The 26,185-nt window shown below is 42.0% G+C and overlaps 1 protein-coding gene across 1 annotated transcript in view; it reads left to right on the top strand.

Annotated features, from left to right (window-relative positions):
- Positions 1 to 7,898: 7,898 nt before the first annotated feature.
- RTF1 (RTF1 homolog, Paf1/RNA polymerase II complex component) overlaps positions 7,899 to 26,185 on the top strand; it is a 44,164-nt gene continuing 25,877 nt past the window's right edge. The window contains exons 1-2 of the mRNA XM_040226877.1: positions 7,899 to 8,111; positions 19,723 to 19,833. Coding sequence (XP_040082811.1) covers positions 7,902 to 8,111; positions 19,723 to 19,833 — 321 coding nt within the window. The 5' untranslated portion in view covers positions 7,899 to 7,901. The remainder of the gene's footprint in view (positions 8,112 to 19,722; positions 19,834 to 26,185) is intronic.

Below are 26,185 nucleotides of genomic sequence, written 5' to 3'. Positions count from 1 at the left end.
CAACACTACAGTACAAAACTGTCAATTCTTCGGCCCTCAGCTTTCTTTATAGTCCAACTCTCACATCCATACACGATGACTGGAAAACCATAGTTTTGACAGACCTTTGTCGGCAAAGTAATGTCTAGGTTTGTCACAGCTTCTCTTCCAAGGAGCAAGTGTCCTTTTAATTTCATGGCTGCAGTCACCATCTTCAATGATTTTGGAGCCCAAGAATATAAAGTCTGTCAGTGTTTCCATTGTTTCCTCATCTATTTGCCATGAAGTGATGGACTGGATGCCACAATCTTGGTTTTTTGAATGTTGAGTTTTAAGCCATATATTTCACTCTCCTCTTTCACTTTCATCAAGAGACTCTTTAGTTTCTTTTCACTTTCTGCCATAAGGGTGGTGTCATCTGCATATCTGAGGTTATTCATATTTCTCCCAGCAATCTTGATTCCAGCTTGTGTTTCATCCAGCCTGATTTTCTCATGATGTACTCTACATATAAGCTAAATAAGCAGAGGGACAGTATACAGCCTTGATGTACTCCTTTCCCAATTTGGAACTAGTCCGTTGTTCCATGTCCTGCTCTAAGTGTTGCTTCTTGACCTATATACAGATTTCTCAGGTGGCGGGTAAGGTGGTCTGGTATTCCTATATCTTTAAGAATTTTCCACTGTTTGTTGTAAAGGCTTTGGCATAGTCAATAAAGCAGAAATAGGTGTTTTTCTGGAACTCTCTTGCTTTTTTGATGATCCAAAGGATGTTGGTGATTTGATCTCTTGTTCCTCTGCCTTTTATAAATCCAACTTGAACATGAAAGTTCACGGTTCACATATTGTTGAAGCCTGGCTTGGAGAATTTTGAGCATTATTTTGCTAGCATGTGAGATGAGTGCAATTGTGCAGTAATTTGAACATTCTTTGGTATTGCCTTTCTTTGGGATTGGAATGAAAACTGACCCTTTCCAGTCCTATGGCTGCTACTGAATTTTCTAAATTAGCTGGCATATTGAGTGCAGCACTTTCACAGCATCATCTTTTAGGATTTGAAATAGCTCAACTGGAATTCCAGCACCTCCACTATCTGTACTTGCAGTGATACTTCCTAAGGCCCACTTGACTTCACATTCCAGAATGGCTGACTCTAGGTGAATGATCACATCATTGTGCTTATCTGGGTCGTGAAGATCTTTTTTGTATAATTCTTCTGTGTATTCTTGCCACTTCTTCTTAATATCTTCTGCTTCTGTCAGATCCATACTGTTTCTGTCCTTTATTGTGCCCATCTTTACATGAAATGTTCCCTTGGTATCTCTAATTTTCTTGAAGAGATCTCTAGTCTTTCCTATTTGATTGTTTTCCTCTATTTCTTTGTATTGATCACTGAGGAAGGCTTTCTTATCTCTCAGTGCTGTTCTTTGGAACTCTGCATTCAGATGGGTATATCTTTCCCTTTCTCTTTCGACTTCTGCTTCTCTTCTTTTCTCAGCTATTTGTAAGTCATCCTCAGGCAACCATTTTGCCTTTTTCCATTTCTTTTTCTTAGGGATGGTATTGATCACCACCTCCTGCACAATGTCATGAACCTCCTTCCATAGTTCTTCAGGGACTCTCTTAGAACTAATCCCTTGAATCTATTTGTCACTTCCAGTATATAATCCCAGGGGATTTGATTTAGGTCATACCTGAATGGTCAGTGGTTTCCCCTACTTTTTTCAGTTTAAGACTGAATTTTTCAATAAGCAGACCTGGGACACGTGGCATGTGGCATAAGCCCTCTTGGAGGAAGTTGCCATTAGCGCCACCATAGCGGTGCAGAGCAGAGGACCCACAAACTGCAGAACAATTATACCAAAGAAATTCTCACACTTTTAAGAAAGTTCTAGGGCAATGGCACCCCACTCCAGTACTCCTGCCTGGAAAATCCCATGGATGGAGGAGCCTGGTAGGCTGCAGTCCATGGGGTCGCTGAGGGTTGGACACGATTGAGCGACTTCACTTTCACTTTTCACTTTCATGCATTGGAGAAGGAAATGGCAACCCACTCCAGTGTTCTTGCCTGGAGAATCCCAGGGACGGTAGAGCCTGGTGGGCTGCCGTCTATGGGGTCACACAGAGTCGGACACGACTGGAGTGACTTAGCAGCAGCAGCAGGACCCAAAACAGATTTCCCAATCTGAGAATCCAGCAAAGGTACTGAGAACCCCCAGGGAATCTGACTTTGAAAACCAGTGGGATTTCATTATAAAACTTCCACAGGACTGGGAAAAGAGACTCTTGGAGGGCACAAACAAAACCTTGTGCACACTAGGACCCAGGAGAAAGGAGCAGTGACCACACAACAAACTGAATCAGACTTGCCTGTGAGCATCCCGGGGTCTCCAGTGGAGGCATGGGTCAACAGTGGACTGCCGTGGGGTCAGGGGCACTGAATACAACAGTACTGGCATAAGTCCTTTAGAAAGAGGTCACCATTACAGCCATTACCCCTACCATAGTTTAGCCTCAGGCGAAACTACAGGGAGGAAACACAGCCCCACCTATCAAAAGAAAATTGGATTAAACATTTACTGAGCATGGCCCTGCCCAACAGAGTAAAACTCAGATTCCCCCACAGCCAGTCCCTCCCATCAGGAAGCTTCCACCAGTTCTTATCCTTCTCCCTCAGAGGGCTGATAGAATGAAAACCACAATCACAGAAAACTAAACAATCTGATCACATAGATCACAGCCTTGTCTAACTCAATGAAACTATGAGCCAGGCCATGTATGGCCACCCTAGACAGACAGGTCATGGTGGAGAGTTCTGACAAAACCTGGAGAGGGAATGGCAAACCACTTCAGTATTCTTGCCTTGAGAACCCCATGAATAGTATGAAAAGGCAAAAAGATATGACACTGAAAGATGAACTCCCCAGACTGGTAGGTGCCCAATATGCTACTGGACAACAGTGGAGAAATAACACCAGAAAGAATGAAGAGATGGAGCCAAAGTGAAAACACCACCCAGTTGTGGATGTGACTGGTGATAGAAGTAAAGTCCGATGCTGTAAAGAGCACTATTGCATAGGAACCTGGAATGTTAGGTCCATGAATCAAGGAAAATTGGAAGTGGACAAACAGGAGATGGCAAGAGTGAACATCAACACTTTGGGAATCAGCGAACTATAATGGACCAGAATAGGTGAATTTAATTCAGATGAGCATTATATCTACTACTGTGGGCAACAATCCCTTAGAAGAAATGGAGTAGCCCTCACAGTCAACAAAAGAGTCAGAAATGCAGAACTTAGGTGCAGCTTCAAAAATGACAGAATAATGTGTTTGTTTCCAAGGTAAACCATTCAATATCACAGTAATCCAAATCTATGTCCCAATGAATAATGCTGAGGAAGCTGAAACTGAATGGTTCTATGATGACATACAAGACCTTCTAGAACTAACACCAGAAAAAAGATGTCCTTTTCATCATAGGGGACTGGAATGCTAAAGTAGGAAGTCAGGGGATACCTGGAGTAACAGGAAGTTTGGCCTTGGGAGAACAAAATGAAGCAGGGAAAAGGCTAACAGATTTTTGCCAAGAGAACACACTGGTCATAGCAAACACCCTTTTCCAACAACACAGCAAACAACTCTACACATGGACATCACCAGATGGTCAATACTGAAATCAGACAGATTATATTCTCTGCAGCAGAAAATGGAAAAGCTCTATACAGTCAGCCAAAACAAGACTGGGAGCTGACTGTGGCTCAGATCATGAACTCCTTAGTGCAAAATTGGATTAGGGGGAGTTTATTGATTTGGGAGTACTCTAAGTCACACAGTTTATCACTCTGCCAAGGACCCCAGGATATGGTACAAATTTGTTATAAGGATGGCTCTTAGAGGCATGGAAAACTTTATATACCACATGAGGTAAAAAATGCCAGAGTTGCCAAGACATATAGTGTAGGAAGAGATTAAAAAATTTAGAGAAGTCAGCAGGAGGTGGATGTACTTAAGGTCAGAAATCCCACAGAATGATCATGTTCTGTAGGAAGACCAAGAGGAGACCTGTGAATTCATCAAGACTTTAAGGAATGTGATGGTAAGGGGTGCACCAGCATCACCAAAAGTTCAGTTATGGTTTTCCTTTATAGGCTAGGACTGACAGTAGGAGCAGCTGTTGGAAAACTGGGTTCCAAAAGGGGAGCAATAGGGTCTTGAAATAAGAAGTCAGGTAATATCACTTAATTGTGAGAAGCCAGGCAGATGCGATTATTATGAAGAGTGGAAAAGTCAGAATGACAGCTGCAGAATCCTGACCCTCAGAGAATCATGGAAATGGTTAACAGAATATAGCATCCCCAAAGACAAAATAGATAGTCAAACAAGTGTACTCCTCAATTTTTAATCAGAAGAAATTAACGTTGGGTGATCAGGGGCTGAGGGCAGTTGCCCCAATGGATAGTGACCATCCTTTGCCCACTTTTAGATCTGGGTTAGTTTTCAGACCCTGAACTCATTAAGAGATGGTTAGGTCACCAAAAGGAGGACTCTACAACAGCATGGCAAATTAGACAGTAATGATTTCCTAGTCCTTCTCTCAAAGTTCACATACCTACTTGTATGACTCTTAATATATTTTAGATACAGTTGTAAGGAACAGGATACAGATTCGTTTAAAATGTTTAATGAATTCATAGTATTTTTTCTTGCATTTAAACAGCAGGAATCTATTTCCCACAGTTCTGGAAGCTAAGAGTCTAAGGCTGCCAGCATGGTTGGGTTCTGGTGAGGACCCTCTTCAGGTACAGACTGCTATCTTTCTGTAGTGTCCTCACCTGGCAGAAGTAGTGAGAAAGCTCTCTGGTGTCTCTTTGATAGGGCACTTAATCTTATTCATGAGAGTCCCACCCTTATAACATAAAGAAAGAAAGTCGCTCAGTCGTGTCTGACTCTTTGCGACCCCATGGACTGTAGCCTACCAGGCTCTTCCGTACATGGGATTTTCCAGGCAAGAATACTGGAGTGGGTTGCCATTTCCTTCTCTAGGAGATCTTCCCGGACCACATGCCAAGAGGCAACTAAGCCCATGTGCCACAACTACTGAAGCCTGAGCACCCGAGACCCCGTGCTTTGCAACAAGAGAAGCTACTGCAATGAAAAGCCTGCCCACCACAACTAGAGTTGCCCCTGCTAGGGCAACTAGAAAAACCCTGTGTGCAGCAATGAAGACCCAGCACAGTCAAAAATAAAAAATTAAAATTAAAAATAAATAATGATGAAAAATCCATATTCAGTGTAATAAGTTCACACAATACCATAGTATACAAAAAGCAAAAATTTCCCATTTCCAACACTATTCCTCCAGCCCCTACTCACTCTACTGTAATTCACCTCCCCAATTATACAATTATAGACATTTATTGAGTACTTACTCTTTACCAGGAAGTATTTAAAGCACTTTTTTATATGTTAAGTAATTTATACCTTGTGTGTGCTATGCGCTCAGTAGCTTCAGTCATGTCTGACTCTTTGTGACCCCATGAACTGTAGCCCACCAGGCTCCTCCATTCATGGGATTCTCCAGACAAGAATACTGGACTGAGTTGCCGTGCCCGCCTCCAGGGGATCTTCCTGATCCAGGGATTGAACCTGTGGTTTCCTGGGTCTTCTGCATTGCGGGCGGATTCTTTAGCCACCTGAACAGCCCAGTCTATACCTTGCTGCTGCTGCTGCTGCTGCTGAGTCGCTTCAGTCGTATCCGACTCTGTGCAACCCCATAGATGGCAGCCTATCAGGCTCCTCTGTCCCTGGGATTCTCCAGGCAAGAATACTGGAGTGGGTTGCCATTTCCTTCTCCAATGCATTAAGGTGAAAAGTGAAAGTGAAGTCGCTCAGTCATGCCCGACTCTTACCGACCCCATGGACTGCAGCCTACCAGGCTTCTCTGTCCATGGGATTTTCCAGGCAAGAGTACTGGAGTGGGTTGCCATTGCCTTCTCCGAATTTATACCTCAGCAAAACCCAAAGAAGCAGATATTATCATTATCTTAATTTTACAAAAAGGAAACTTTCACAGGTCGGGTTCCCTGAGAAGCCAACTCAAGAGGAAATTCAGAGTACAGAATGTTCATTCATTCATTTCGGACACAGTTTGGTCTCAACATGGACTAAGTCCAGTCCACAATGCTTTAGAAGGCCCCTTGCTGAAAAATCAATAGATTTCACTCAAATAAAGAACCCATCTTTCTTAATTGCAGTCAAGGGTCACTAACTATATTATAGCTTTCTTTTATTCACAGATTTAAAGACAGTCCTCAGAGAAGGGCACCAGCCTTTGAGGTAGCTAGAAACAAGGAGGTAAGCTGGTCATTTTGGGTCACCTTGGCCATGGGCTCAGTTCCAAGGATACGCTGGGGGAGAGAAGTCTAGGGGACTTCTCTTACAAGGTTTTTGGAGTAGAGATAGTTGGGCCTTATTTGGGTTGTTTTCTCTACCTTAATTCTGAACACTTTTCAATAACACTTTGAGAAGCCTCAAGCCTAACTCTCAACTTCACAACCAGAATAAAAAATTAATGGACTCCAAAAACTTTTGAGAACAGTTTCAAATTATTGTTTCTGATGCTCCCTACCTTATATTCCAAATATCACAAAGAAATCACTGTGAAGTTGTTCTTATCAGCTGCCCTCAACAGGCATAAAACTGAACTGATCTCCTACACACCCAGTCTCCCAAACATCCTCTCCACTTGTGTTCCTTATCTCCATGAAGGACCCACCAGCTTCCTAAACCAGAACCTGAGTATCATTTGTATTTGGGACGTCACCTTTTCCCTTTCCCAACTAATTTTTAAGTCCTAGTCATTCTACCTTCCAAATTATCCAGAAGCTATTCATTGCTCCCCAATTTCACTGCTTCTTCCTTAGTTCTGGCTTCCCTGGTGGCTCAGGAGGTAAAGAATCTGCCTGCAATGCGGGAGACCTGCATTCAATCCCTGGGTTGGGAAGATCCCCCTGGAAAAGGAACCGCTACCCACTACAGTACTCTGGTCCAGAGAATTTCGTATACGTATAGTCTACGGGGTCGCAAAGAGTAGGACAGGATTCAGCGACTTTCACTTTCCTTAGTTCAGGGCATTATCTTTTGCCAAAACGCCTTCAACAGCCTATGTGGTTTTCTTGCCTTAGTCTCCTTCCTTCTTTATTCATTCGCTACACTGCAGCCAGAGTAATTTTTTAAAAACACAAATCTGATAATGTCGTTCTACAGTTTAGAATCTTTCAATACGAAAGATTTTAAAACTTCCTAATATAGTTTATTAGGATCTGAATGATTTGGCCGCTGCGTGCCTCCACAGTCTCATCCCCACACACCATGCCCTCTGTTCGGCCATAATGAACTTTCAGTTCCCTGAACTCAACTTTTTCTATTATCGCTATGTCTTTGACCAAACGGTTCTCTGCTTGGAATACCCTTCCCTCTACTCTTTTTTTGGGTAAATCAGATGCATCCTTCAGGTCCCAGATCAGTTGTCACTCGCACAGCCCAGGTAGGCAGGCTTCGTTCCACAACAGGTGTCCTCAGCGTGGTCCAAACGATTTGTCTTTCAGGCGGGCGGCCCTAACGGTGCCCTCGAGACTCCATCAGTGTCGGACAGTCGAAAGGCTCCTTAGAGCAGACCCAGATGCTTGCGGCTCCAGTCCAAAACAAGTAGGCAGCACATAAAGCTTCGTCCCCACAGCAGAGACACACCCAGAGCTTCCAGTTGCGGGCGCTGGGTACAAGACGGTCGTTCACCGCCCGGAACCCAGCCGGGTGTCCCCGCCTCCTACGCTGCGTCGGGGGGGGAGGGGCGGGGCTTTGGGCGCCGGCGAACGGCGTGCGACGAACGGGGGGCGGGGCCAGGGGCGGAGCGGAGCGCGCATGCGCGGTCGCCTTTGTGTGGGTCGAACAGCAGCAGCGGCGGCGGCGGCGACGGCGGCAGTGGCGGTCCCCCTGGCAGGCGGGCAAGAGGGGAGTCCGGGCGGCGTCCGGCGTGGGAGCCGGGGGACCACGATGGTAAAGAAGCGGAAAGGCCGCGTTGTGATTGACTCAGACACGGAGGACAGCGGCAGCGACGAGAACCTGGATCAGGTTAGGACAGGCCGCGGAGGCGCGGGCCAGCGGAGCGGGAGGGCTGAGTCCCGGCCACGGGAGTCGGGAGCCTGTCGGGCCCCGGGCCTCCTGGCTGGAGCGCTCGGCCTGCCTCGTGTCCTGAACGCCGCTGCCGCCCCCTCAGTCCTCCCCGCAGTGCCCGCGGCCCTTGGAGTCTGGCCGGGGCCTGGAGACAGAGCCCGAAGGACTTGGCGCCTTGGGCGGGGAGGCGGGGCAGGGGCCAGGCTGGTGGGCCTCGGACTGGGGGAACTGGAGGAATCCTTGGTCTGCCACGGCCAGATCGGGGCGGCAGGCAGCAGGCCAGGCGATCCGGGCACGGAGAGATAGAAAGTATCGCTCGCCAACCCGGGTGTTTGGGAGGTTTTGGGGGCGGTGCGGGGGGTGGGGGGCGGGAGAGGGAGGCCGAGAAGGTGCAGGCTGTGGAAGATGAAGTTTTTAAGACGAGGGTGTGAACAGAGTGAAGGGCAACCTCTCCGTGCTTGGCGAAGAATACTTAGCAGTGGACACGAATCTACTTGGCAGCTAGGGTGTTTTGTGTTTGTTAAGGGTCCCCATTGAGATGTCAGACCCAGGAAAGCTCTTGGGAGGAGGAAAGTGGGCATAAGTGGAGAAATATCTAGGGCGGCATGGAGGCCCTTTTCATACAGCATCCCAGAATTCTTTCTACTTAAAAGATGTTCAGGAGCCATTGAAACTAACTTTACGTCTCACTGTCTTGGGGTTGCTTGAACTGTTTATATACTCTGGGAGATACTATAGGGAGGAAGCTGTCCTTTGTAGCTGTGCTCCAGTGATAACAGAAGATTCAAAGAGAGTTTTCCCCCATGTTTAGTGAACAAATTATATACAGAAAGGATATGCAAGAGCTAGTAGTTCTGTAAGTTGAGTAGAGTACTGAACTTAGAATCTGAAATTTTTGAGTTCTAGGCTGTGCTGTTTTCTAGCTATGTATCTTTGGCCATAACTGTAAAGTCTAGATAAAATATCAGCCTTGTGTATCTGATTGGGTTATTACAAATGATTGAGTATTTGTAAGAATTAATTGATACAAGCACCTGAAAACTAAAGCTTTTCTACAAATGGCTTCTTGGGAGTCCTCTGTATTAGGTCAGAGGTCTCAGGACTTAAATATTAGGGCATGAAAGGGGAGGACTTTGAGAAAGAGGGACTGGAGAGGTGTTGAAGGAAAGAGGGCTCTTTTGAAAATGGTAATATGGAGGTAGGAGATGAGGAAGTAGTGGGGCCTGTGGAGAAGTATCAGAGGGATAGAAACCTTGTTATGGGATAGAAAGTGAAAGGTAAGGTGAAAATGTTCACAGGAGAGACTCCTGAAATATGTAAAAATATATTCTTGACTGTAAAAGTTTGGCTGATGTTTAGACTGGCACTTAGGATTAGAACTTAAAAAACAACTATTTTCTAATTTTAAAATGTAGGTATTTCTGATGATAACATCAGTTACCATTTACATAGGGCCTGGGGTGAACTTCCCTAGATCAGGAAGATCCCCTGGAGAAGAAAATGGCCACCCACTCCAATATTCTTGCTTGGAAAACCCCATGGACAGAGGAGTCTGGAGGGTTCCAGTCCAGGTGAACTAGTCACCTATGTGTTGTGTGTGCTTAGTCGCTCGGTGATGTCCGACTCTTTGAGACCTTCAGAAGGATACTGTAGCCCTGGAGAAGGAAATGGCAACCCTCTCCAGTATTCTTGTCTGAAGAATCCCATGGACAGAGGAGTTCGGCAGGCTGCAGTCCTTGGGGTCACAAAGAGTCGAACACGACTAAGCGACTGAGCAGATACTGAAATCCATTAACCTCCTCTGTTGGTGGAATTTTTCAGGCAAGAATCCTGGAATGGGTTTCCACTTCTCTGGGGGATCTTCCTGACCCAGGCATCAAATACATTGTCAGGTTTTCAAATTCTGATGAATTAGGTACCATTTCCCCCATTTTAGATATAAGAAAAATGGAGCTTGAAGATATAACTTACTTAGATTCACACAACTTGGTAGTAGAATTTGAACCCAAATCTGTATGACTGCAAGGCCTATGCTCTTTCCATGTACCAACTATTCTGTGTTTCATATTGCAAAATGATGTTTCATAGCCATTTTCTATGTTACTCGAATGCATGTTTGTAAAGTATATTGAATAGAGGAAATTGGTACATCAATTTAAAAGATGATTTGGGGGACTTCCTTGGTAAAGCACTCTTAAGACATCTGTTCTGATGATAAATGAACTAAGCTGTAAATTATTCTTTGTTTTTTTTTCCACGGAAGTCTGACAAATAAAATGAGTAGAGAGCTTCCTTTTGTAGCAGAAAGATTTTTCCTTATCCACAAAAAAGTTTTTTCAAAGTGGAAACTGAAGGGATTACAACTTTAAACCCAACTTTATCTATTTGTAAAAAGAAATTAGCATAAAATTTGTAAGTAATACTAATACATTTTAACACAATTTCAGCTTTCTCCTTTTCAACTCATTGGCATTCTTTTTATCAGATGGGAACCAGATCAAAATCCCCATTTCCTGTGCCTCCTAACAGGCATCAGTGCCTTCTTTCTATTCAGCTCTGTGCCAGGCTTTCAGAGGAATCAAAAAGTTCTATGCTGTCTAGAAGTTTTCCCAGAGATCTTGAGCAGAAGTTCAAAGTCAGCCTGGTTTTCCGGTCTTTAGGAATCCTCAGAACAAAGTTAATGCCTTCTGGGCCTTACCTCACCAAGATGCCTTGGTCTACTCCATCTATTTCTTGGTCTTCGTTGGTGGGGTATAGCATCGTATTTGCTGTCTAATGAGCAGGCGTTGTGGAAAAGAACAAACCATGACAAATCTCTGAGTGTCAAATGTGAGAATGGAGCACAGTTAGTAAGGAGATCCTTTGTCTATGAGTTTTCCAAGTGGGAATCTAAGCCATTATGTCAGAAATATTACCTCCAAATTAGTCTTTACTGAAGGTGAGGCAGGTCAGCCTTCTACACTGGTTTTTCCTGGTGGTGAGAGAAAGAACATGTATGTGTGAAACTGCTTGGGTTGCTTGTTTAAGATGTACTTTGCAGGGGCTCCCATCCCAGACCTACTGAATCAGAAGACTCTCAGGGGACTCTATCCTCTGAGGTAAAATACGGTATTTTACCAGTTATAGTCCAGGTACTTATTTGTGTTAAACACCGAGACCACTGTCTGCATACAAGTTAATCTTTTTCGTAAGACACTGTAAGTAGTTTGGGAGAGAAATGGCTTCCTGTCTCAGCCATAGTGTGTGTGCACACATAACCAAAGGAACTTAACAGAGATGTTTAAGGTGGCTTCCCTGGTGGCGCAGAGGTTAAAGCGTCTGCTCCCAATGAGGGAGACCCGGGTTCGATCCCTGGGTCGGGAAGATCCCCTGGAGAAGGAAATGGCAACCCACTCCAGTATTCTTGTCTGGAGAATCCCATGGACGGAGAAGCCTAGTAGGTTACAGTCCAAGGGGTCGCAAAGAGTCGGACACGGCTGAGCGACTTCACCTCAAACCTTAAGGTGGCAAAGCAGCTGGTTTTTCTAACCTCTGAAGCCATTTGAATTGTTGGGATGCTTTTTTTGAGGCCTGTTTAGTTTTTCCCTTTCTTCTTGGTGGGAAGAGGTATGTGGTAGCTGAATTGGAGTTCTTTGAAATTTGTTTTAACTTTCAAAGGTTTTAAAAACTCAGACCTTTGAAGGATTCATTTTAACATCTGACCTGATAATGACCTTATTTTTTATGTTGGCCACACCTTTTTTTCAACATCTTAGAATTGCAAATCATGGAGTTATTGCTTTTGGTGCTTCTTGGGAAAAAATAACACAATCTGAGCCAAATCTAGGCTTTTTTACCCCACCATGTACCTATATGAAGATAATATGTCACTCTTTTGGAATAATATTTATGTAGTGGGTCCTGTAATATGAAAAGCATTCAAGACAAGAAAGGAACCAGAAGTTGTCTATTCAAGTCAGTACAACTCAGTGTTTCTAACAAGAACTTTACTCTGCCTTTTTCAAGGAAAAATACTTCTTATAAAGTATCCTTCCACAAATCTTTCACATAAAAGTTGGGAAATTTAGAAGTGCTTCTTATTAATATAGTCTTTTTTTTTTTTTGTCAGCGCCAGGTCTTGGTTGTAGCACATGGGATCTTCAGTCTTCATTGAGGCATGCAAACTCTTAGTTGCTGCATGTGAACTCTTAGTTACAGCATGTGGGATCCAGTTCTCTGACCAGGAATCACACCTAGGCCCCCTGCATTGTGATCATGGAGTCTTAGCCACTGGACCACTAGGGAAGTCCCTAAAGTCTTTTCTCATGAGTCAGAGCAGTTTGAAGTCTCGGATGAAGTTGTGAGAAGTGTCCGTGTTAACTTCTGTAGTTTTTAAATTTGTGTCATGATGTTGTATCTCGCCTGATGTAACTCATCTGCCAGTTTCACTTGACTTTCTTTAGAAATAGTTCAGGGAAGGTTGAGTCCAGTGGGAGCCATAACAGGCTTTTAGGAAAAATTGAAAACCTGTCTTTCAACACCCCTTCTCTTGGTTTGTATTTATTTGCTCCCTTCCTAAGTTCCCCAAAAGGAAAGATTTTTTTCTTTTTTTTTAAAATCTTTCAACAAATGTGTTAGACAGTGCTAGACAATAAGGCAATTGGATGAACAAAATGGAAGCAATTCCCACCTTCCAGGAGCTGGATGTAGGGGAGCACAGAGGGAGGGACAGGTGCTGAAATTGCTCAGAGAGTCATTTCCTTAGATTTGTGTTACATCTTAGAAAGGAAGAATAAAGATGCTGTGACAGTTTGACCTGGGACCCAGTGCTAGCCTGATGGGAGTGACATTTAAGCTGAGCATGGAATATGGATTAGGGACGAGGAGATAGGTGACTGAAGAGTACAGTGACATGTGAGTGTTCATGGTTGAGGGACCAAAATGTACAAAACCGTTGAGGCAGGAAGGACCTAGCACTCTCATGAAACTGAAAGAAGCAGAGTGACTACGACATCACTAGTCGGAGGGAGAGTGGTCCAAGTGAAGCTGCAGAAGTAGTCTCTTTGGATTCTTTGAAAATGGAAAAACCAGTTTAGTGGATCACAACCAGTATTACAAATAAAAACAAAATTGAATCAAATATAAAAAATAATTGTATGTCAGTCAAACTTAATAAAGTTAAGTATGTTTCATAAAGATATTGTTTCATAAGGTATAATTTACCTCTCTGTGGGCTGAGGTTGAAAAGAAGTTTTAAGCCACTGCCAGGATCAGGTCAGCAATATTCAGGACTGTGAACTCTATTCTGAGGGTAATGAGAAACCAGTGGAGGATTTTAAGCTGGAAGAGGTGTTCCTCTTTGTCTTTTGAAAAGTTTTCCCAGACTGACATGTGAAGAGCAGTCTAGAGAAGGGACACCAGTTAGGTGGCAGATAGAGGAGTCCAGGTGAGAGATGGTGGAGAGGGTAAGTTCCACTAGAATGGAAGCTCCGAGAGGGCAGTGGAGTATCCCTGCATCTAGAACAGCATCTGGCCTGCTGCATGTACCTTGTCAATATTTGTTGAATGAATGCCTAACTTGGACCGGTGTAGTTATAGACACGGCAGAAAGTGGATTCAATAGGACATAATAGTCATGCTATGAAACTGTGAGTTTGATGATTGATTGGATGCTGAGGGTGAGGAAGAGGATGTTCTGGCATGAGATAGGGAACCCTGGAGGAAGATCAGGTTTAGAGGTGAAGAGTATATGTTCAGTCTTAGATGTGTAGAGATTAAAATTGTCTTATGAGACTCAAGTGGAAGCATTGTAGGTAGTTGAAAATAATGCCTGCCTGACACAGAGTAGACAATTAATAAATCTTTGCTGAACAAGCAAATGCTGCTTGTGGCATATCCATGGTAGAAAGTTAGATTCTAACTTTTCTGTATAGTAGGGTTGCTTAGAGATAAAAAGGACACTGTCAGATTGGGAGTTCTTACTCTAGCCTCTGCTGTAATACTGATATCTCTTCTATAAGGCCCAATGTGCATTAGTTAGAAAGTATTCAAAGAGGGAACCAATTATAAATAAATAACAGTAATAGAATTTTTTAAAGATTTTTATGTACTTTTTATTTTGATTGTGTTGAAAGCTGATTTTATTTTATCAATTCTGTGGCAGTGTGGGCATTTATATAGCACAGTATTTTATCTATAAGTATAATCACTTTGCTGGTAATTGGAAGAAGTTGCCACAGTTAGCTCCAGTCATGCAATAAGTAAAAGAATGTTATACTGTCACTTTGGAATTACTTATTCTGAAGGGTTTTTGTGTTTGTTCATTGGTTTGGTTTGTTTTCTTTTGTTTTTTAATTATAAAAATAGTGCATGCTTGTCGAAACAGTTCTAGCAAAACAGAATGGGACATACATGTATCCCACAGACATGTGTGTACACAGTGGCTGTGTTCCTTATTCTTTAAAAATAACCGGTGTCCACTGTTGAAATGATGTTCTTCTATCAACAATTTTGATATGAAAGAAAACATAGGAATTAATCTCAGATTTACACTTCTGTGAATTATTACTCTTTACTCAGCATCTCTCAAGTCCTCCCACTTCCCTGTGTCCCTATGGCTACTTATGCTGTCCAGGCCACATCCACTCTGATTGCCCTGCTGTGGACCCCTCGGTACTTCTTCCCTGGCCTTCTAGTCTATTCCTGTTAGAGTGCTCTTTTAAAAACCCTCTCAGGGGATGGTTACTTCCCTAGCTTAAAATCATTTGATGAAGTCTCCCCACTGCCTTCCAATAAAATTTGTTCTCCTGATCTCCTGATCCTGCTTTATAAACCTGGGAATGATGTGGTTTCTTCTCGCCTCTAACCTGCCTCATTCCATCATCCCCCACCCCTTGCCTACGAAGCTCTAGTCACACTGGTTCCCTTTCAGTTCTTTGGTTAAGCCAAGCTGTTGCCAGTCTCAGAGCCTTATCTATTCTCTCTGTAGACTTCTGTCCAGAAGACTGCTGCACCCCTGTCTCCTCTCACCAGGTTTCTAGTCTCAGCCTAAATACCATTGCCTCAAAGAAGCAATCACCCTATTGCAGATAGGTGTTCCATCCACTTGACAACCACCTTCTCAGCACTTATTACTAGATATAATCCTTTATCTATTTGTTGTCTCTCTCCCTCTCTCGATTTTATTTATTTATTCAAAAAATTTTATTGGAGTATAGTTGATTTATAATGTTGTGTTAGTTTCAAGTGAACAGCAAGGTGAACCAGTTATTCATATACTCCCTCACTTGGTTTTCAGTTCTGTGAGATCATAGGATTATGTATCTTCATGACTGTCTACTCAGGACTTGGTATATAGTAGGTGCTGATAGCAGGAGAACTATTAATATCTGTCCCGGCTTGCCAGGAACTGAGTTTCCCAGAATTCAGGACTTTCATTGCTAAAACCAGGACAGTCTTGAGCAAACCAAGATGTCTGGTCACACTAATTGGCAGTAATCACTTATATCAGTTGTATTTGTGGAATGAATAAGTGAAAAAAATACATGCTAATTAACTATTAGGGAAAAAAAACCTCTGAGGTTTATCCATATGGGCTTTTATTCTCCTTATCTGGGGTACAGAATGTGTATCCCACTTTCATGTGATCATGGGAGGTTTGATTAAAGAGATGAGACTTAATTTCCTTTGAGTAAGGGGAAGCTAAATTGCTTTATTACAAGTTGATCCCAACATGGCATCACAAAAAGCTCATTGTGAATCATGGGGTGGGGCAATTCAACCCTCAGGTTTATGAATCTTGACATACTGATGGATTAAAATTCTAATTTTAACCAAAATAATACTATTTTAATAAATATTACCTGAGTGTAGTTAGGCTTGCTTTGTTAGGGTCTGAGTTTTGGCCACCTCGTTTAGTGTTAAATATCAAGCAGTGTTAATGACACTCCTCTGGAAGCCAGATGTGGCATCCTACACAGCCTTACCTGCAGTGTGTTGGGCATTGGCATTACTCTCAGCAGATCTTTAGTTCAGCTTCAATTTGATAAACCATGCTGGCACCCTACACTGCCATGGCATCCTATAGGAATCCCGAGAAAAGAGGTTTTCACTAGCTGTGATGAAATACAGAGAGGATGGTGAGAGAACCAATGGACACACACAACATCATCTCAACCAGTGTGGCACAGTGAAGTGGGCCTGGCAAGAGAGAGCTGCAGGTGGATCTACCCCCATGCATGAATCAGTTTTAAACTGGATTTTGTGAGTATTGGTGTTAGATGAATCCACCCCTACAGGTAACAAGTCTATCTCTTTGTGTGTGTGGTATTGGCAAGACCTTTCTGTTGCACATTAGTGTGTTCAGCTGATTTATGAGCCCTCAGAATATAAAGGACTTAACTGTGAAGAGTAGCCTTTCACACTTCTTAAGGTCTTTGCTGTCTCTGTACTGTTGTTAATATGGTATTTAATGCTGTAGAAGAAGGACTGTGCCTGTCAGATGCAGTTGTCCACTAATGAAGAGCCATTTGCTAGGTTTTTATCTTTTATTTTATTTACTTATTTATTGTTAAATTTTTATTGGGGTATATTTGATTTACAATGTTGTGTTAATTTCAGGTATACAGCAAAGTGAATCAGTAATATATACATTCACTCTTTTTTAGATTCTTTTCCCATATAGGTCAATTACAGAGTTTTAAGTAGAGTTCTCTGTGCTATACAGATAACTTACAATGGTTCTTATTAGTTGTCTTAGTTTTTTAATATTATGTGGAATCTCTTTAACAAGAAGACAGTATTAACATCTTAACACTTTAGTTACAGTAACTATTAATGCGTATCTACTGCTTGTAATAGTCTGTTTCAGGGAAGAATTTGATTGCCAACATATCCAAATCCATGTTATAATGAGTTGGTATTATTATAAAACAGAATTCTGTTGCATTTGTGAACCTCAAAGGGTCAGGAAAAAATTACTGATAAGAAGTCTTTCCAATTTTTATAAATTTGCATGAAGGTAATATGGAAAAAAGATAATAGTAAAGGCCATACACAAATTACCATATAACTCGGCATTTATCCAAGTGAAATAAAAACTAGCATTTACATGAAAACCTGTACATGAACCAATAATTGCCCCAAGCTGTAAACAATCCAGATGTTTTTCAACTGGCAGATGGGTAAAGTGTGGTGTATCCACACAATGGAATATTACTTAATAATAAAAAGAAACAAACTGCCTATTCCTGTCCCGGCAACATGGATGAATCTTAAATGCATTATTCTAAAAAAAAACTGGATTCAAAAGACTACATGCTACATGATTACATTTATATGATATTTTATGATAGGCAGATGTATAGGGACAGAAAACAGGTCTGTGATTGCCAGGCGGGGAGGGAGGGAGATGGAGAGCACTAAATTCCTGAAAGGGCTGAAGCTCATACATACTCTACTTTTTCATATGAAAGTAATGACTCTTATTGACCAGTGCAAGTTACAGCAAAATTTGGAGGGCATGATGGGACTGTCCTATATCTGGTTCACAGGAGTAGTTCAGCTATATTTGTCAAACTCAGAACTGTCCATAAAAAAGGATGAAACACACTATATGTAAATTACATACTTGTTTTTAAAAGACTATAAACACACAAATATTGTTGCAATTCGTATTTGGTCAGTAGGAGTTACCATTTTGGTATGAAAAAGGAGAGTGTTCTTATGATCTGAAGCCTTTTCAGGAAGTTAATATGCCAGCTCTGTCTAAGGAAATGAGAAGAGTAACATTTCATGACTGCTTATGAAGACAAGATCATGTCAGCTGTTAATCTGAGAAGGTCATTTTCTCATTCTGGCCAAGGAGGGTATACTCCTAAAATAGAAAGAGACTGGAAGAGGAAAACAGATATTTTATAGCAGTCTTTAAAAATTTTGTCTTGGCAGTTAATCTTTAGTTGTATAGCACCATCATCATCAAGGAATAATGCTACTAGTATTTATTAGTTGTATTTTTCTCTTTTTTTGGCACAAGGGGAAAATGTAAACCATGATTGAAATAGGAACTAGGATTTTATCTGTCCTGGTTTGAATCCTGACTCTATCATACACTCGCTGTATTATCTTGGGTAAATTACTTAACCTTTGCTGCTACTAAGTTTTTTTTATCTTTAAATTGGGGGGGGGTGTGATGATATTTACCTTAAGGTGTTGTGAAGATTACATGTTAGATGCTTAGAAAAGTATCTGACATCTGGTAAGTGCAATATAATTTTGGTCTGGTATTAATATTACCCAAGAGCAAGAACCAGAGCAAGCATCCTTTTGTTGTGTTTTTGAGTAGACTGAGTTGGGGAGAACTAACAGGAGAGGGGAACCATGTGAAAGAGCAAATCCTGGTTGTAGCCACAACTTACTAAATGGCATATCTCTTCCCCTTTAATCTCTTAAATCACCAGGACAAAGCAGAGATGGTGAATGGAAATATTTGGGTTGTCAAATTAGGATTTTGATGTAGTGGTCAGCATACTTCCTGCTTGGCCCTGGGTGAAGCACCAGAAATAGACTTTTCCCTGCCCTGGTTTAAGCATTCAGAAAACTACCTTAGAAACTTATTGGGCTCCCCGGTGGCTCAAATGGTAAAGAATCTGCCTGCAATGCAGGCATCCTGGGTTCGGTCCTTGGGTTGGGAAGATCTCCAGCATTCTGGCCTGGAGAATTCCATAGACAGAAGAGCCTGGCAGGCTATAGTCCATGGGGTCACAAAGAGTCGGATACGACTGAGCGACTTTCACTTTCAGAAACTTACAGTTTGTCAGCTTATTCTGAACAGCGCCACAGATGCCAGTTTTACCATGAATTTTATATATATAGTAAGAAGATGCTCAGAGTATTGGCTATACCACTGAGGACAGGGAGCAGATTACCTTTGTAGACCTGATCCTGAGAATCAGTACTTCTGTAACTTATAGAGGAAATTTAGGTGTAGCCTGGGGCTTCCCTGGTGGCTCAGATAGTAAAGAATCTGCTTGCAATGGTGGAGACCTGGGTTTGATCCCTGGGTTGGGAAGATGCCCTGGAGAAGTAAATGGCAACCCACTCCAGTATTCTTGCCTGGAGAATCCCATGGACAGAGGAGCCTGGCAGGCTACACTCCATGGGGTTGCAAAGAATTGGACACGACTGAGCGAGTAACACATATGGGGGTAGCCTACTGTTCAGTTTTCTAGTCACTTTTCCATTTCAGACATACACCTCCCATTGAGGGGACAGATTTTTTTTTTTTTCCCCTGTGCTTTATAGCTTGTGGGATCCTAGTTCCCCCACCAGTGATTGAACCCAGGCCCTTGGCAGTAAATGTGCAGTCTTAACCACTGGACCACCAGGGAATTCCCAGGACAGATTTTGAAAACATTTCTTTACCACTTAGAAGTGTGGCAGTCCGACTGTTCATGTGATGAAAGTTCCCATGACGGTATTTTTGATTGCAACCATAAAGAGGTAGAAGAGATTTAGGGAAAGTGGGCATTGTAGTATTTTTGGATGTACTTTCTCTGTAAACAGAACTCATGCGGCTACTTTGCCCTCTCAGGAACTCTTGTCCCTGGCAAAGCGGAAGCGAAGTGACTCTGAAGAGAAGGAGCCACCTGTGAGTCAACCTGCTGCCTCCTCAGACTCGGAGACGTCTAACAGCGATGACGAGGTGGGTGTGGAGGGGTGGGCCTCTGACGGGCATTTGAGAGTCCCGACAGCCTCTTTTCCTTAACCTGAGACCTTCCTGCCTAAGATCTGTAAGAACTTCTTAGGGAAAGAAAATTGTGTCTGGAAAGCTCTCACATTGTGATGTTCTCTGTACTGCTAGTTACCCAGCAGGCACTTCTGCAGTGCATCCGTGACCATTTTTTAGTTTTTTATTTTTAGCACTCTTACAGAAGGGGCACAACTTGTTAGTCATCATCTCTTTTATTTTTTTTTGTCAACTTTTAGTCCCATTTTTATGTCAGAAAAGAAATTCTATGAAGAATGCCAAATTTTGGTGGAAAATACTTTAGAAAGACAAGAAGCTTTCTTTGGGTAGACGTAATCAACATCCCCCAAAGTGGTGTCATTAGGTATTATGGAGAAATACCCAGCTGTTCATTGTTTAAGCCAAGGTGACTTTCCCAATCTGCTGCCCACCACCGAACAAGGCCCTAAAAGATCCAGAACTTTAATGGAAGAGAGAGATTAGGGGAAAGGTCTTTGAAACACTCCTACATGTTCCTCATTTGATTTAAAATACTTTTCTTCCCCTTAGTAATTTCCTGGAGGTAGACTGGATATCACCTTTGTGTTTAATCTCTTAACCTGCAGTCTAGGAAAAAATTTTTGTTTAAAATTTTTTTAATTTTTGTATTTATTTATTTCATTGTTTGGCTGTGTTGGGTCTTCATGGCTTTATGCAGGCTTTCTCTAGTTGGAATAAGCAGAGGCTGCCCTTTATTGTGCTGCGCGGGGTTCTCATTACGGTGGCTTCTCTTGTTGCTAAGCACAGTGTACAGGCTTCAGTAGTTGTAGCACTCGGGCTTAGTTGCTCTGAGGTGTGTAGGATCCTCCTGGACCAAAGATCAAACCTGTGTCCTCTGCATTGCAAGGCAGATTCTTAACCACTGGACCACCAGGGAAGCTCCTTAGGAAAATATTTTTAACAGTGTACTAACAGTATCTTGTTTTAAAGTTCCACTGAAGTAAAAAAAAATTTTTTTAGTATAATAAAATTTAGTTAACAGCCAGAACAGTATTCACCGGTGCCCTGTATATGCAGATTAGGAAAGATTGCATTCTGATTGACTGTAGTGATATTCTCTTAGTCGTAAATAATTTAACAGACCTAAAATTGTTTTGACTATAAGAGGTAGTAAATGTGTGAATTTTATTTTTTGTTTCATTTATTTTTCATGGAGGAACTGTAAGTTCTCTAAAACTGATAACGTAATCCAATCTGTTAGAAAGCAGTAGGCTTTATGAAATAATTTGCTTTGTTTTTTCTATTTAAAAAAAAGCAAAAATAGAACAGAAAAATCTTGAAATAATTCCCTTCCCCACTATTCCTACATTAACTATTTTCATTTTCCATGTTTTAGAAGTCAGCTGCTACAGTGTAATCCCAAATCTGTGTTGTGTTTGGAATACCCTGTAGCATGTTTATGATCTTTGTACTTCCTTAAGGAAAAAATCAGTAGCTATCCTTTGAAGCTCCATAGTACTATCATTAGATCACTCTTGAGTATGCAGTTACTACAAGGATTCCCTTCATCCTTTTGAACTGCTTCTACCAAGCAGTCAGAGTATGTATCAACTCCACAGCATTAGAGGAGCCCAAATATGTGCTAGGGTAGATCGAGCATCATAAACACGTCTCCAGCTTTGTCACTCTCAGCTACTTACCAACTCTTGAGTCTTCATCCTTAGAATGCTACCAGCTACTTCTGTACTTATTAGAGAAAAAGCTGACAGGCTGCACCCTGTCTAGTAGGGAATTAAAGTTTGAGTAAGGTTCCCCTCGCAGAGTTCTTAGCTCTTGTAGCTGCCTCCACGTCCCATCCCTCAGGCTCACTGGCTTCTTGCAGCTCTGCTCCAGTCTGCTCACCCTTCACTGGAAATAGCAGTCTCTGTTTCATGGCCATTCTGAAAGGTGCCTCTTTTTTGGTCTGCATTATCAGTTTCTGGCCCAGGCTACTAGCTTAAGCACAGAGCACTACAAAGTTAGGGTGAATATTTCATTATTTTCGACAATTAAAATCTTTTTTAAAAAATCCTACCAACCACGAGAGAACAGTAGTATGGTAAACTCAGATTTATGGCTGCCATATACACCTCCCAACACTTTTCCCCTCCCATGTGACTCTTTTATGGTTTATTGTCATTAGCAATGATAAATACAGATAGAAAGAATTATATTGTTCCCCTCAGATTTGCTGGAACAGAAAATTTGTCAGGAACGACTGAGTTAGGTTAATGGGTGGTTTGTCTTAAGGAGAGACACGCACTGACTTTAGAATAAGAAGATACCTAGCTAACTGGTAGGGGTGAGGAGGGAGATGCAAAGAAGTTATGAAAGTTTCCTATCCAGAAAAAGTGGGTACAGAGGATATTAAGTTGAGTTCAATTATGGGGACTGCCCTGGTGGTCCAGAGTTAGGACTCGGTGGTTCTGCTCCCTGGGGCATGGGTTTGATCGCTAGTCAGGGAACTAAGATCCCACAAGCTGTGTGGTATAGTCAAAAAAAAAAAAGAAAACATTCATTTCAGGAGGGAATAGTAGAGATTTCATTTATAGTCTCTGTCGGGGGGAGGGAATACCTAACTTTAATGGAAGAAAATATGCTTCGGTATTATTTTTGGTGAGTGAATTATTCTCAATCATACCTTGGGCACATGAGAAAATAAGAAGTGGAACTCTTCCTGTAACCTTTCATTGGCCGTGCCTGGGACATGGGGAAACACACCGCAGTGGGAGTTGATAATGTGTTGTGGCATTTTGGTACCGACACTTCTTGTCCCTGAGCGCACTTGATAAGAGAAGCACCACCAAGGGTGCAGACAGGAGTGGCGGGGAAGAAAAATAACAAGCTTAGAAGGAAGAGAATTAGTGCTTATTCATGAGATGAAGTTTAAAAACAAAAAAGTGGCTGAAACAAAAGTCTACTAGGAGGAAGAGAGTTCTAAACTGGGTAGTTCAGAGAAACATGGTGGGTCTCGTGGAAACAGATAGCTGCATCTAGGTAAGCCATAAGAAGAAAGCCTAGATTTTCACTTGGTACCAGTAAAAATCATGTTAGATACCAAGAAAACCTTTTTTGTTGTTGTTCAAAGCAGAATATAACTATATTAGACAAAGTAAGGGGACATCAGACTTATGTTCTAATACCCTCAGCCTGACTGAGAATGATTATTTTAAAAAACTTCATGTATAGCCCTGTTTTCTACACTTTTGAGAAATAAAAGCATCTGGCCCAGCCCTGTTGTTCACTGCTTGTCACACCAGATTTTTCTTCCCTACAACTTGTGTCAGCCCTCCTGGACGAACTTCATGCTCCAGCTTACCACCTCTTCAAAACTCTGGTCTCTTCTTGCTTTCCCTCATTCCATTGTTTTCTACTTTCTTTCTTTCTGAAGCTGCTTCTCTTTCCCTTTTATCCCATTAATCTTTTGGGTGCTCCTGGTTGATCTAGTTGCACTCCTATTCCACTACTTTATTTATTGCTTGCTGGCGCCAATATTTTTAATAGGACATTTTGAAAAGGATGCTACTTTTACTTAAAATTCATTTAGTAATAACTTTTCCACGAAGTTGGCGGAGATCCCAAGAGCAAAGTTTTGTTACTGCCTTACCATGCAGATAATAATCAGCACGTACTTCCGATAAAGGCCTTCACCGCCAAACTAATGTTTTTCAATGTGTATATTCATTTAGTAAGGTTTTCATACACACAATACTTGTAGAAAAAGATGTTCCATGGAGATGAATTATCCCAATACTAAAACTAAATTCTTGAAAGTTTATATCTATTATATTTGAAACTTTCGGATAAGTTTTGTCAAATATAGTTTTTTAAGCTGATTTAGTCATGATTATGAATGGCAGTTCTTGTCCTGTGAAATAATGACTTCCAGAATACCAGTGCTGGTTGGGGTGCCTTTCCCCCCCCCCCCCCCCACTATTGTAGGTAAGCAGTGGCCATTGTCTCACCTCCTAGTGATGGCTCTGCTTCCGGCTTCCTGTATCTGATCTGCTCTGAGGTCAGGAAGCCAGGGCCCCATAGAGTTTGTGTGAATATTCTGCTTGAATTTAACAGGAGTAGCTGTTTGAATTGCTCATAAGCTTTTTTTTTTTTTTTTTAACATACTTCTTGATTCTTGGCTATGTAGATTACCATACTGTAGCACCTCATTTTCTAGAGACCAAAAAAATCTCATCATAAGAAAAATAAAGTGATTTTCATGGACCACTTGCTTAAACTGTGTACAGCAAATTCTGACACTTCTTACCACACAGTGCAGTGAAGTACTGATTATATTTTACTTTGTTTTTTTGTATCTTTTCTGTTTCACTTTTTATCTCGACAACCACATTGTAAGTTTTTGTGATTGAGTGTAGGGATTCTTGTGATTGTGATTTTTGTGATTGAGTGTGTTTTCCAGTTAAATATGCATGATTGCTTGATTATAAGGTATAGTAGTGTTCTTTGTACTGTGATTAATTACAAAGCAATTAATTTCTTTTAAGGAAAAAGAAAACTTAGCTATTCCTCATGTCCTTTAGGCTGACATTTGCATTTACTCTTCAGCTTGGCTGATCCTTTTCTATCTTCAAGGGGAGAAAGAAAACCACCTAAATCAGGAACCATGCCCTGTCCACACAGCTCTCTATCAGCCACTGTTTAGATGTAGAATAATGACTACTGAACCCTTTTGACAAATGCTTCCATTTAGTATAATACTCAGTTCATATAGTATCCTACTCCAAGGGGTCATAGAGATCATTTGGATTCCCTTATTACAGATTAGAGAACAGAGGCTCACAGAGTATCTGGTTTCCTTTTCCCATCATAAAATAGTGCCCTCCATTTATATAGAGCTTCGTGGTTTCTGATGTGCTCTAAACATCTTTCATTCAGTCTCGTTTGAGTCTCACACTACCCTGATATGTGGTCAAGTATTATTCCTTCTTTACAGATAAGAAAACAGTCTCAAGTTGAGGGCTTGGGCCTTATTCCAATTTTTTGAACCTCTATTCCTGTAGTTTATCACTAGCCCAGCTATTCTTCTTAAACCCTGCTTACCTCAAAGTATGTCATTTCACTCTAAATTCATTTCAGGAATAACTGCACTGCAGTGGTTTCTACTCTGGGTCCTGAGACCTAGAATATGATCTTCCTTGCCCATTAGAGATAACCTCTCTGAAATGCTGAAGAAATTGCTTTTCTCTCTCCAGGATACTCAGAGTATGCAGCATGTCAGTGCCACCCAAGTCCTAAGCAGCCACGCCCCACCCCATGTTCCTTCCTGTCTTTCAGCTGAGTGCCAGGAAGGTCAGCTGCTTCCCAGAGTAGGGACCTGCCTATAATACACCCTACACACTCAGTCTGGCACAGGGTGATGTAGTAGTTCCTAACCCTCTTTGTATTATTAGATAATTGCCATCCATTAGAGTATCTGTTACAGGAGTGAGAGTCAAAGTGCTAATTTCTTTTAATTTATTACTTAAGAAAACATCTTCCTTCTAGTCGCTGTTTTAGGTTTCCATCACTGCATATGTACATAATGCTTCCCTGGTGTTTTGTGTGGGCCTGCTTGCATTTGAGTGCGGGGGAAAGCAGGATGTCAGTGTGTATGAGTCCTGACTGATCCACTGATCCTTTCCCTTTTCCAGATTGTTTTTAAGCAGCTATCCTCAGGGGATTCTTTGGCTCTGTGAAAGTGAAGTTGCTCAGTCGTGTCTGACTCTCTGCGACCCTATGGACTGTAGCCTACCAGGCTACTCCATCCGTGGGATTCTCCAGGCAAGCTTGCTGGAGTGGGTTGCCCTTTCCTTCTCCAGGAGATCTTCCCAACCCAGGGATCAAACCCCGGTCTCCCGCATTGCAGGCAGACGCTTTACCATCTGAGCCACCAGGGAAGACTGGTTCTGTACTCGGATGCAAATTGGCAGGCACTCGCTTTCTCATTCTTGTCTTCTTTGTGGTGCATTTTAGAGCACTTTTAAGGTCACCACAGAGCTTGCCATTCATTACAGCCATAGTTCCCAAACCAAATTAAGAAAAGCTAGGTCATTTCTTCTGCTCTCTCCTGGATGGGGAGAGCCCAAGAGTATCTCTTTAATCCTATCCTGTACTCTTTAGACTCCCTTTACTACCACCGTCTGGCAATGAAAGAATTAGTTTTCCTTCTTAGAGTCAACAGAATGAGTCAATCTCTGGGCTAATGGCTGCTGTTGCTGCTGTTAAGTTGCTTCGGTCATGTCCAACTCTGTGCGACCCCATGACGGCAGCCCACCAGGCTCCCCCGTCCCTG

Source organism: Oryx dammah, unplaced genomic scaffold (assembly GCF_014754425.2).
Source record: "Oryx dammah isolate SB20612 unplaced genomic scaffold, SCBI_Odam_1.1 HiC_scaffold_26, whole genome shotgun sequence".
Lineage (NCBI taxonomy): Eukaryota > Metazoa > Chordata > Mammalia > Artiodactyla > Bovidae > Oryx > Oryx dammah.
The sequence above is the reverse complement of the archived record's forward strand: the minus strand, read 5'-3'. Positions and strand labels throughout refer to the sequence as shown.